Source organism: Achroia grisella, unplaced genomic scaffold, assembly GCF_030625045.1.
Source record: "Achroia grisella isolate CSIRO2021 unplaced genomic scaffold, CSIRO_AGI_Agris_v1 utg918, whole genome shotgun sequence".
NCBI lineage: Eukaryota > Metazoa > Arthropoda > Insecta > Lepidoptera > Pyralidae > Achroia > Achroia grisella.
The window spans coordinates 2,674,619-2,687,989 of NW_026713067.1; the positions used below are offsets into that span (position 1 = coordinate 2,674,619).

At 39.1% G+C, this 13,371-nt stretch overlaps 1 protein-coding gene across 1 annotated transcript in view; it reads right to left on the reverse strand.

The window, feature by feature from the left end:
• Positions 1 to 2,074: 2,074 nt before the first annotated feature.
• Positions 2,075 to 13,371, reverse strand: part of LOC131854029 (myotubularin-related protein 5) — a 95,290-nt gene continuing 83,993 nt past the window's right edge. The window contains exons 28-41 of the mRNA XM_059205156.1: positions 12,734 to 12,977; positions 12,185 to 12,320; positions 11,176 to 11,358; positions 10,454 to 10,624; positions 10,079 to 10,249; positions 9,515 to 9,714; positions 9,023 to 9,170; positions 8,280 to 8,477; positions 7,708 to 7,748; positions 7,380 to 7,477; positions 6,941 to 7,067; positions 6,542 to 6,621; positions 5,422 to 5,504; positions 2,075 to 4,598 (exon numbers count right to left, since the gene is read on the reverse strand). Of these exons, the coding sequence (XP_059061139.1) occupies positions 4,506 to 4,598; positions 5,422 to 5,504; positions 6,542 to 6,621; positions 6,941 to 7,067; positions 7,380 to 7,477; positions 7,708 to 7,748; positions 8,280 to 8,477; positions 9,023 to 9,170; positions 9,515 to 9,714; positions 10,079 to 10,249; positions 10,454 to 10,624; positions 11,176 to 11,358; positions 12,185 to 12,320; positions 12,734 to 12,977 (1,973 nt within the window). The 3' untranslated portion in view covers positions 2,075 to 4,505. The remainder of the gene's footprint in view (positions 4,599 to 5,421; positions 5,505 to 6,541; positions 6,622 to 6,940; positions 7,068 to 7,379; positions 7,478 to 7,707; positions 7,749 to 8,279; positions 8,478 to 9,022; positions 9,171 to 9,514; positions 9,715 to 10,078; positions 10,250 to 10,453; positions 10,625 to 11,175; positions 11,359 to 12,184; positions 12,321 to 12,733; positions 12,978 to 13,371) is intronic.

The following is a 13,371-nucleotide window of genomic DNA, read 5'->3' on the forward strand; positions in this document are numbered from 1 at the left end:
GGCTCTCCTACAAGAGGAATACATATAATGAGGTGTTATTAAACTGCTATTACAACAAAAATATGCATAGATATGCGTGTTTTTATATTTAGACCTTCATAACGCAGTAATTCAGCAGTTTTCATTCATTTTCGGATTTGACAATTTAATTGCATTTTTAATGGACTTTATAAAGTTCTGTTTCTACTAGTATTTCTAGTAGTAAGTTATGTGACTTTAATTTGTTACCGCTCTATTATTTAGTCATAATTATTAAAGTCCACATATTAAATAGTTTTCCTATTTATTAAGTTTGCGACAGACCATACAAATTAAAACTTCACATTATACTGGTGATTTAAGTATTGTAATGCAAATATAAGGCTTATTAATATTGCTCGACATTATATCTAGCATAACTTAAGCGGTGACTCAATGTCACCACTAAACAGACGTGTGGGAAAAGTACACAGTGCATATGTGCGTATTTGGCACGAATAATCTCTGCGCATATGCTTTACTATAATTTGGAGCTAGCGACTGACCTACAACTCTAAACCTGACATCACGAAGGACTATCTTTATCATGGAAGTCAGTTTATAGCGACTATACGAACTTGGGTTGTGCTGGTCAAGTTTTGTCTGTGAATTATTGAAATCTACACTAAGGAGTAGCTTAAGTAACCATTAGAACTTCTCCGAGTACGGCGGACTGAGCATATAATAATAACTATAATAAAAAATAAAAATAGACTGCGGAAGGGCTAAGTAAGAATAAATAAAGAAACAAGCAACAAATAGCTACAAAATTATTCACTGATATAGACAAGTAACAAAAAAAATTCGAATTACTTGGATGAGAAACCGGTTTTGATTTGTTACCTCTATCTTTACAATTCAATGTGTCCTTTTTCGCATCTCTTAGTCGCATATGGTAAACAAATCAATAAGTAGGAGGTTACTGTTAGTCTATACCCGTGATCTATATCCCAAATATCTCTATAGATATAGATCTATATCGACCCCCAGGGGTCTATAACAAACTGTAAGGGGTCTACGACAGCGGTCATCTTGTTGTTTTTACCTTATGTTTTTAACACTAAACTTTACTAGTTAGAAATATACAAAAAAATCAATACCAAGTAAGAATGGAGGTATACCCAAAACCTAAAAATATGGCAAAGGGTCTACGACACAGAAAAGTGTGGGAACCTCTGGTCTATACTCTCGCTAAGTCTAAATCCAGTTTCATTCATTCATATGGTGTAGGTCAGTCGATAACCAGTTTTAGGATACCGTAATCCCGCGCGAACAATATTTGAAGTCTTGACTGTGTGTCTACAAGTTCATTCATATATTACGAGTCTTATAAACATAAAATGACATACCGGCACCTAGTACATTACTGAATTATAACTCATAAACTTCAAACTATTGAAATTATACTTTTTAACTAGATATTCAGGGTTGATTTTCCAAAGCTTATATTTTCTTTATAAGCCAGTCTTGTACTAGGTGAGCGATACTGTATCACCCCATTATACACCTTAATATCATAACCCACTCGGCCGGTACCTCTAAATGCAACCCATAGTGAAAAATATTTCTATGTACAAAATAAAGATATAAGCCATCCGGCCCTGGCCCATTCCATTGATATGCCAACCAAAATGAGAATATTTATTTACAAAAAGTATAAAAACACCAAATTATGTAACAATAAAAGCTGCTCGCAGGCGGTTATTACACTATCATATTATGCAATCACATTACTATCATAAATAATATCTATTACATATAATAAAAATGATCGCCGTCTGTACATGTAAGGTTGATAATATTATATATTTTAGAATTTTTTTCTTGTGTTCGTTTGTGCGCGCTAATCTCAGAAACAGCTTAACCAAATCGGGTGAGGTTTGCACTAAAGTAAAGTAATGTGGTAAGCTTTACATATAATTGAATGTTTTGTTTAATTTCAATCATTCAAAGTCATTTTGAACACTACAATTGACATGTCTACATTTTGTTTATATTAAATAGATCGTAAAGTGAATCTGCCGCATATAATCTATCTGATTAATTTATTTGCTGTTTACATCGCCGGAATGTTAATCATAAATATAAACCCTAATAACAGTGTCAGTAGTAATCTTAATCCAGATAGTGTAATATCCTCCATATAAACGAGATTCAAGGATAAAAATAATATCTTTGTAAAATAATGTATATTTAGCACTAACATATGTATATGTTTATACTAAAGGCTTTGTTATGCATATGTAAATGTTTGTACAAATACAACAACCCATCAATGTTGAAAGTAAATTACAAAAGTACAATCTCCTTTAATTCAACCTAATGTATACTTTGATAAGAGTTTGCACGGACTATCGAAAAAAAATAGTTTTTATCCGAACTTTCTCTATGTAAATACTCTGTCAATACCAGGTTATCTGTAAGAGATCTAATAGCGATAAGACCGCCTTTTGTAATTTTTTTTGCACTGTAAGTATTGTTTTTGTTTATCTATGCGCATTACAAATTTACTATTATTATTTTCACAGACCATTCTGGGCTATGCAAAATAAGTCCACATTCTATATCGGCGACAAAAAATCTCTTAGAATCCCTCGTCTGTGCAAACCCTAATATCGTATACATATAATGTAATATAGCAGTATAATTTGTAATATTATAAAATAATTAAAACGTATTACACGAACGAAAATATTCATAATGGAACAAAATTCTTTACACAACAATAACTAAGATAAAATATTTACATATAACGTAACGTAACAATATGTTTATACTATTTATATAGACATCGAACTATGCTAATGTATAAATATGAGCATTGAACTTGTGTACCGTACAATGGAAACATCGCCGATTTAATAATAATCATTTAACATTATGAAAGAACATACAATTTTATATTTTTAAGCTTTGTCAAAATTTTGTCGCAGTAGAAAGACTTCTGAATCGTTTCCTTTACGGCAAACAAATTTAGAAAAAAAAGTAAAAAAAAAAATATAATTTAAAAGAATACAGAATCATAGACTCCGCGTATTTTTTCTTTCCACGCAAAATCTAATCGGCATATTCTATCATAAATGCCTATATAATTTTATAAATATTTTTTTAAGAATATTGTTCTATACATTTTCTAATTATATGAAATAATTATAATTTAAGTATCTAAAACGAGATGTCATTATACTATAGCGACACGTTAAAACTGCCGTGTTTACGTAGTTACCTAGTAGTTTTGTGTATTATTTCGATTTTGGTTAAAATTATATTTATAAATCACAGGTATTTAAAATCCGAGCGAAATTGTTATTAATTTTGTGACATTAACAAAAATTATACCATCTTTATAAATTATAAATGATCCACCAATTCATAATTTTTTTTTATTTCTAAGCATATTGAATCAAAATGGAACATTAAGTAAATAAGTTTATTTTTAATCTCAGTTATTAATATTTATTTTAAAAATTACTTTAGTTAAAATTCAGTATAATTTAGGAACACTTTCTGACAATGCTTACGTCTGGCAATAACGTAAACAAACAAATCACACCATAATTTACAAAGCATTTCAAGATGGTCAATTTTTATATTTCTTAAATATATAATTAAACCATTCAGAGATTTAATAATTCTATATAAAATCTCCAAATAGATCGAGTCGAGTCAATAAAGTCGTAAATCGTGACAAATGGCATTACAATCAAAATAATATAAACAAAGAAACAATCCATATTATATTATAGATTAAATATAACGAATATATTTTGTACCAATTTGCGGACGAATTTAGGTCACAGTGCATTGGTAAAGTCGACATTAGACATAGCTTCGAATACGCAAATGCTTACAAATTCGCCGTATTGCAAACATTTCATATTTGAACAAATATTTGCTCTTTGGCATCCGGTGTCAAAGTTCAATTATGGTACATGTGTATACCGAAAAGTCTAGTATTGACTAAAACTGAAGAGTGGCATGATGTCAAGTGGGAGCTTTCACACTTTGACATTGCTAAATAGTATAGTTTTTAGCAAAAGCTGTAATTTCACTAAAACATCTCACGGTTAAATCTAGAACAAAGCCTATGGAAGTTGCTTGTCGGTCTAAATAGATTTGACTGAGGTATCCACGCAGACAATTTTGTGCATAGTCTATGTTGGTTTACAATAAAACGTCAAGTATATGTTGGATGATCTTCAAATATGTGTTCAAAACTTTGAAGCTATATATCGCCAACCTCAAAAGATTTAACCTCCTACAAAGAAATTAAAATATAAAATCTTGTATTTGTTAAATTTGTCTTTCAAACCTCGTACATCACTGTATTTCTAAAATTACAGGCCCTAGGTACGTGCCTTGGTTACCTAGGCCTTAGTCCGCCCCTGCGAAGGCCATTCATCTTGTAGGGTTGGCGTCCCTGTTTCATGGTTACGCGTATAGCTGTGAGCTGCCTCGCCTAGTCGGTTATAGTGTCGGTGTAGTGTTCACTGCAGACACGCTTGCAGTTTCTCGATCCACTCTTGCGCCGCATTCGCGTCGCTCGCACAAAAGTTGTACGTGCGTCGACTCGTCCGTAACTGCAATAGTAAACATTTATTTAATTATTATTTCTGATACATAAATATATTTATTTTTTCTGTCCAATGCTAATCTAATGCGGTTGGTCGCAGCTAGCCTTTACAACTTCACCGGACGATAGGGCGCGAGTGCAGATGGCACTCCAAACCCGCGGAAGGACTTAAGGAGCGACTGAAGGCCAACTCCCGCCTGACGGATACGACTTTAGTCTGAGGGCACCGCTAGGGGTTCGAACCTCGACTCAAGCCGTCGTAATTTTGATTTCCCTTTGAATTGGATCGAAGGGCATTTTTTTTATGTAATAGATATAGAACACTAAATTAAAATTAACAACTTTCACTCTATACACTGTCGCTGGATCTTCGAACTCCGCACAATATGGTATATTTATATACGATTAATTATTTACATTTATGGAGCTTTGCTACATCATATTACATCTACAAAAATGTTTCCATCAATTGTTAATTGCGCCCACAGCGCCATCATTTTATTAATATATTTTTATATACTAAATAAAAAAATACTAGTTTTAGTTTAGTTTTTTCCTGCAGAAATATTTATATTAATTATAAGTATCAGACCCTCCCTATAAATACTAACTAATAATCAGGATAATTTATAATAATTAATTTACCTTAAATATGATTTTAATTACTAATAAAAATGAGTCATTGTTACTTGAAAAAAATAACATACTGTTCTGTTTCTACTCTTTGAGGTACAGATAAAAATACCAATTGAAGTTACTATAATTTAGAAAATGCATGAATATGTAAAGTAAATAATATGGTGATGATATTTAAATTTATATAAACTCACGTCAAAGAATGATCTGTCGTCACATTTCTTAGGCGGTCCGGGCGCGGGCGGAGCCTGTGTCACTGTGATTACTTCACCCAGGTCTGTACAATACAAAAGACAAATAAGACAAAGAAAACAAAGAAGACAAAATAGACGAAGTAGACGAAGAAGATAAATAAGACAAAGAAGACAAATAATCTACACATTCAAAAGCCGTAATATCGGGCTACTCGAACAAATACACAAATAGACTATTGCTATTGAGTAAAAACAACATATGCATGATGACTGGGGCCCTCACAGGACACTGCAAGTTGAACAAGCATATGGCTTAACTAGGCCTATGCACAACAAAAATCTGCAGATTCTGCCAAACTGAAGAGGAAACGCCACTACACATCCTATGTGGTTGTAGCCCACTCATGCATAAACGAAATATCTCCCTTGGAAAGTTTACACTCTTTCCCGAGGAGATAAAAACCATCGCTCCTAAGAATATCCTTTAATTCTTGTCCCTGACGGGTCTAGGTAGCGAACTTTGAAAAAGGGCGAGCACAATAGATCTATGCAGGTCGCAGTGCTACAGGTGCAGGTATCTGACAATAGCCCAAACTACCCAATAAAAAAAAGAATTTAAATAAATGTACACCCGTGTGACACACCTGGATACTTCAATGCAATTCATTAAGGCTAGTAACCTAAAATATTGTTTTAAGAATTACACAATCCATGTCATCCTTACATTTTACCATTGTTATATTATACACAACATTCTCGCGACACAATGTTAGTTATCATACTCCTCCGAAACGGCTTGACCGATTTTTATGACATTTTATATAGCATAGCATATTCAGTAGGTTTGAGAATTGACTATCTATTTTTCATACACTTAAGTTATAAGGGTTGTCCACCCCTATTGTTTTTATTATTTTATAATGTGGTATTAAAACATACATACAACCCCAAATTTTTCCTCTATTTTTAAGAGGGGTTGGTGCTAGAAGGGTTTTATTTAAGAGCGGTTTTAATTTATACGGCAAAACATTATTTACCGGGACAGCTAGTTGTTGTATAAGATCAATATTATATATATTAATTAATATATTAGTATACATATGTTGAAGACATATCTCACCAATAAATCCTTTACAGTGCGAATCCTCCATGGCGTCATAGTACCGCAACTGATGCTTTATCGAGTCCAATACGAACCATCTGAAATACGTAATGACATATATTTATTATATACGTTAGCACTATATTTTTCTTTTAAATCGCTAAATATTTTAAGTAGGTGTAGATGTAGATGTTTTATAAAATATTGCTATATATAGTACGTAAGTCATTTGTTTTGTAAAAAAAAGGCAGTCATTGTTTTAGTGAAAAATATGCTGATACAAAAGAAATCATGTGTGATTTTTTTTTGTTGTGAATTTTCAACCATTTCCTGGTTAGTTTGAAACCATAGTTGGACCCGATAAGTGGTGCTGCTTTTGCTAACAGGACTAGTTTTATATAATATATATATATAAACCTTTGTTTCCATCCTTTGAGTAGTGCACCTCGCTTGTACAAGTGACCCTCGTGGGTTCGATTCTCGGCTACGTTCGACGAGAACTGCTCGTAATATTGCTGCGACGACGATTGTAGTGTCGCCACGCCTGCGTAACAGATAAAGAAAAATAGATTATTATAAAATCGCTATAAATTGTCTGAAGTTGAAATATTGCATATGTTGGTAGTTATGTGAAGTGTGGAAGGAACGCCGGCGCCTTGTACTTGGTGCAGGGCAGTAGTGTGGAGTGTGGAGTGTGAGTGTGGGGGGACGCGACGCTAGCGACTGACTGTTGGCGGCGGAGGGCCGGTCGCGGTCTCGGTCGCGGTCGGCGGCGGGCGGCGCCTTGTACTTGGTGCAGGGCAGTAGTGTGGAGTGTGGAGTGTGAGTGTGGGGGGACGCGACGCTAGCGACTGACTGTTGGCGGCGGAGGGCCGGTCGCGGTCTCGGTCGCGGTCGGCGGCGGGCGGCGCCTTGTACTTGGTGCAGGGCAGTAGTGTGGAGTGTGGAGTGTGAGTGTGGGGGGACGCGACGCTAGCGACTGACTGTTGGCGGCGGAGGGCCGGTCGCGGTCTCGGTCGCGGTCGGCGGCGGGCGGCGCCTTGTACTTGGTGCAAAGTAGTGTGGAGTGTGGAGTGTGAGTGTGGGGGGACGCGAGTTAGCGAACTGTTGGCGGCGGAGGGCCGGTCGCGGTCTCGGTCGCGGTCGGCGGCGGGCGGCATAATTTTGTGCAGGGCAGCGCGAAATTGTGGCAGTCCGCGCCGCAGTCCACGCAACGAACGCCCGTCTGTGAGAAACAACACCGGATTATAGTTTAAAGCTGTGAAGGTTATAGTACCAATCTTTACATTGTAGCTCTTAATTAATTGTACAAAATTATTAAATATAAGTAACAAGTTACAATACTTTTGGGAATGCATAATTTTGTAAATTGTGTATTAAAATAAAAAAATACTTAAATTTCAATGTAGATGAGAATTCCGTCCATAGTTGAGTCTAGTCTTGGTTGACCGAGCTGAAAACTGTGAAAGAGAACCTCCTCGAGCTGAAACCTTGAGACAATATGTACAGTACCTTGAGCGGCCCCCACAGCAGGTCCTGGCAGTGCAGGCAGCGCGCGGGCGCGGCGGCGGCGGCGGGCGCCCAGCGGTGCGCGGGGGCGGGGGGCGGCGGGGGCGGCGGGGGCGGGGGCGTACCTTGAGCGGCCCCCACAGCAGGTCCTGGCAGTGCAGGCAGCGCGCGGGCGCGGCGGCGGCGGCGGGCGCCCAGCGGTGCGCGGGGGCGGGGGGCGGCGGGGGCGGCGGGGGCGGGGGCGTACCTTGAGCGGCCCCCACAGCAGGTCCTGGCAGTGCAGGCAGCGCGCGGGCGCGGCGGCGGCGGCGGGCGCCCAGCGGTGCGCGGGGGCGGGGGGCGGCGCGGCTGCGAGGCGGCCCCTCACCAGCACCTCGAGCGTGCCCCGCTTGTGCCACGCCAGCGTCGCGCGCCGCACCACGCCCGACGACATCGACGACGCGCGCTGCACGCACACCACGCACGCACGCACGCACGCACGTCAACACAATGCGCACCAATGCATGTACGCATTTTTTTGTGTTGACGTGCGTATATTCCATTCGCATAACAACCACAACCACAAGTTATATATATTACTGAAAATTTCTATATGATTTCCTCTTTCGTTGCTGCTTTATATAATTATAGCAAATGTATGAACTAACTTGCTGCTTTATGACGTATTATGATCTCATAATTTTACATAGGCGTTTACAGTGTACTACTACCCATTCTTAACATCAACTGCCATATTGAGGTAATGGTTATTCATATCCTAGAATATCTGACGAGATATTGCCTTACTTCTTAATTGATTAACTTTTAAATGAAGTGTAACATATAACTCATAAAACAAATATGGTATATTGTAAATAAACGTATTGAGTCGCATATTATAACTAAAATGAAAATGTTTATTTCTTTAAATAAAGAAATAGAATAAAACATTGTGTGGATGACCTAGTAAGCATAGTGATGACTGTCTTTTTATTATTCGTGTATACAGACCTGCAGCTCGAGTGTGTTTGGCAGCTCCAATTGTTCCCAACGCACACGCCATTTCTGCGGTAAATGACCTAGCTCCAATTCCAGCTGCCGAATCCGCTCCAGCAATCCGGAGAATGCATCCGGCATGCTGCGCGCTATGCTATCGTATCTGTTACGAGCATATTATTGTAACTTTAATAAATTACTCCATAAATATTTAACTTTAAATGTAGGTTGGAGGCTGTCCGATATTTCGTGAGGCACGAAATATCGGAGGGGAGGTTCGACAAAGGTTCCACAAAAATCACGAAATATCTGAAAGGGGCAGGAGGGTATATTTATTATATCACATGTAATTATTTTTTCGTCAAACGCGCGATTAATAAATTGTAAAGCGGCCTATAGTATGACCGTGACTTTTCTATAGCCCCTCTCTAAAGAAACATCACGTGATTTATGGGCGGCCTCTTGCACAACGGTATGGACGCAAAAGATACAGAAACTCATAGTTACCCCGCGGTGATGAGGCGGCGCTGGGGCTGCGCGTGCGCGGGGGCGGCGGGGGTGTTGGCGGCGGGGGCGGCGGGGGCGGCGGCGGGGGGCGGCTCGCTGCCCACCACCTCCAGGTCGTAGGGCGCGCCGTGGCACAGCTCCTCGCTCACGTAGTACTGCCACACCTCCAGGCAGTGGATGGCGGTCACCGGTCGCAGCACCTGCGTATGCACTCTCATGATGACCTGCCTTTACACGTACGTTCATTCACGCGAGAATAGGCTTTGACGAAAGAAAAAACATTCTAGAGATTGATGTTTTCTGTTCCACTTGTGCTGTATGTTGTTCATAACGACCTATGATATGTTCCTACATAACATTGTAAAGATTCTGATGATCGAGAACTTGATTCGCGTTAGAATTTTATAAAGACTAAGTTGGGGCATGACGCTAAAAAGGTTGAGAAACACAGATCTAGATTGTACGTGTCACAGTAAACTCATACGCTCAAGTTTAGACTATGGCTAATAGCAACACAATTTGCCGGACACAAAAGAAAAGAAAAAAAAAGTTTAGAACACTCACCGGATTGTCGAGGTCGGGCGTGTAGAGGAAGTTGTAGAAGACCGGCGACTTCTGGTGGTGACGGTCGATGTAGTCGAACAGTGACTGTCCGTGGTGCGCGCGTGGTGACGAATATCCACCCGCATACGTACCGCCGGACTCTTCTTCGGACCCTGCGCCTGTCTCCACGCCCTGTCACAATTTTAATTAACAATCCTTCTCTGTATAAACTATAAGTGTGCGAAATTTCCATCCGCGCAATTTTCTTAAAAAGCGTTAATGTTATTTCGTTAAAATTAGTTGCGTAGTTGAAAAGATCTAAGCAATCAGACAGCTGAAGCGACTTTATAATATGTAAAGATTATCAGGATTAGTTTTTATATGTTAAATACTTACCAGGCGACTGGTATCTGCGCGTTTATCATCAGCGGCGGTAATGCCCAGCTCAGCACGCTGCGCCTCGTTGTCCAATAGGAAAGTGCGGAAACGACACGACACGCTGTGGTACGCAATGAACCGCAAATAGTAGTCGTTGAACTCAAACGCCAGTGGGAATTGCTTCTGGAGCTGTAATGTTTATTTTTAATTATTTAGTTCTGGTTAGCAATGGCAATATTATAAATACCTTATAGACTAACATGAGTCGAGGTTCGAATTTCTTACAGTGCCTTTAGACTAAAGTCGTACTCGTCACGCAGCAGTTAGGCTTCAGCCGCTCCGTAAGTCCTTCCGAGGGTATGGTGTGTGTTATCAGTACCATATGCACTCGCCCCTATCATCTCTCATTCTCTGTTGCGGGTAAAAGATACGATGTTGTTGGTCGAGACGATGTATATTACAGATGGTAATAAACTGACAATATGTACATAGAAATAATGATCTTATATACTAAATAACAATAGGAAAATGTAAGGTGGGGTGACACAGTTTATACACAGCAGTGCTTAGTAGACAATATTGAATTTGTCTTACTAGACATTATTAAATGTAATTATTATTTTGATGTATCTAGATAACTGTGTCCCATATTCTCCAATCTGCACCAGCAAATCATTCCCCTCTAAATATATCCGTGATGTCAGATAGCTAATACCAATAAGAATTTGTAGGACTCTCACCTGATGAACAGCGTCAAGAAACATGAGGAATGTCGGCGTGAATCCCTGCTGCGGGGTGGCTGCGATGTTGGACCGCTGCTGGAACTTGTGGCCTAGAGCTAACCATTCCTTCTCTACGATGATACGAAAACCTTCCAGTGTACGGTAGTAAGGTTCTAGACAAATTTGTGCTAGCGATGAAATCTAAAAACAAGAAATTACACAATGAAATATTTCTTTACACAAAGAAAATTATAATTATAATTAATACCCACTTGATGGTATATACACGGTTAGGTTATTAGTAACGGGAATTTTTGTCCTCATTGCTACAAATGTCCTAGTGTCAGAGAATAGACTAAACTACATAGTTGCTCTTAGAAAATAATAATAATACATTCATTTATTGCCAATATCAGTATAGTTACACAATTATACATATTTAATATGATTGGCAATAGGTACAAACTCAGCTATTGTTGGACTGATGGGCGTCCAGCGCTGGTTTTCAGTTTGTACCTACGCAGGCGTACCTAATCACACGTGCTAGATAACCATACCACATGTAATTTTTTTTTGTGTATCTACAAAAAAAAAATCACATATCATGTCGAGATTTGTCGCCGCTATCCAAGAACTGTCTCTGTCTAACTAATATAATTTTCCTTAAAGAATTTTTAAATTTTAGCGGTATTATCATTTGGCGTAAAATCATCATCAGCGTAGTAATCGTAATTAATAAATAATTAATTCTTGATGAATTCGGCGGGATAATATAAATACGTAAAACGGAAATTAAAAAGGGGTGCAAAGTTTTTATATTGTATTGACAGGATCTGTGGTGAAAGTAAACATACAGTAGGGTTTGAATTTGCGTATTTGTTTGTTACATCTTGAATACTCTAACTTACACTAGTTATAAGGGTATAAACTAAACGCTATGAACAGCGTGACGTTAGAAAAAGTTACTGACTGGTACAATCTATTTTACGTGCTGAAATATAAATACTATATCACAACATAATGATACCTGTGCGGTGACGTCCCAGCCGTCTTCGAGCGACAGTAGTACGGATGAGCCCTGCAAATCCAGTAGATCCACAACTGCACCCGAAAGTTGAAACAATTGCCTGAGCTGCCACAACCAGCCGGACTCTTCTATTAATCTATAAACATAAAAATGTTTTTAAGTCAATCGTTTACGATATAGGCAGAGGTCTGAATGTTTGTAACCTCAGTCTTATTCTGTAAAATCAGTTTTTAGAATCTGCCTTTAAAAATTATATAAGTATGTCTTAAATTAGAAAAGTGGCTCCGATTAACTTTATACCTTAATATTTCAATTGGAGGTCTGTATATTACCTAAATAAATGTCAATAGCTGAATAATATTCAATTATGTATAAGAAAACGAAACTATACATCTATTACGAAAGGGGAAAAGTTTTCCGTTTAACTGGGCCCATAACCTGTCATCCATCAAAACGCTCCCGGAAGCGTAAGTTCTCCGTCCCTGGGTCCCTTAAAATGCCTCGTAGAGTTTCTGTTGAAACTGGGCCCACAACCCGGCGCGTGCGTACCTGAGGAAGCCGGGCTCCTCCGGCGCGGCGGCGGCGGAGGGCACGGCGGCGCGCATGAGCTTCTTGAAGGCGTGCTTGGTGTGGCGCGCGTCCGCGTACTCCACGGGCACGTGCTCGCAGGCCGCCGCCGCGCCGCCCCCCGCGCCCGCGCCCGCGCCCGCCCCCGCGCCGCCCCCCGCGCCCTTCTCGCCCACCACGTACAGCGCCGCGCGCCGCGCGCCCCCGCACCCGCCCTCGCCCGACACTGCAACATTTCGTTGTCGTTCGTTCGAGCATGCATAACGAACAATTATACAAATCCAGTTTGTCACATATGCAGTGCACAGCCCTATCACAAAGTGCTGAAAAGCAGAACTTATACGAGCCGAGGAACGAACGAGTCTGTAATACCACGACTATAGTAGTTGGACAGTTTTAACTGGGATATTGTTAATTTCATATTAAATCTGTTAAACTCAATGTTCTTGTGGCGACTGTGATTTGTGTTACTACTTCTGAGGTGGATTCCTGCTAACATAGAACAGTGTCACGTATTTTATTTATAGTTAGTACTAAAATGTAGTATTTTATTAATAAATTAAATTGAAGTTAAATTTTATTTCGTTTTTTTATGCTCGCTGTGTAATCAAATAACATGA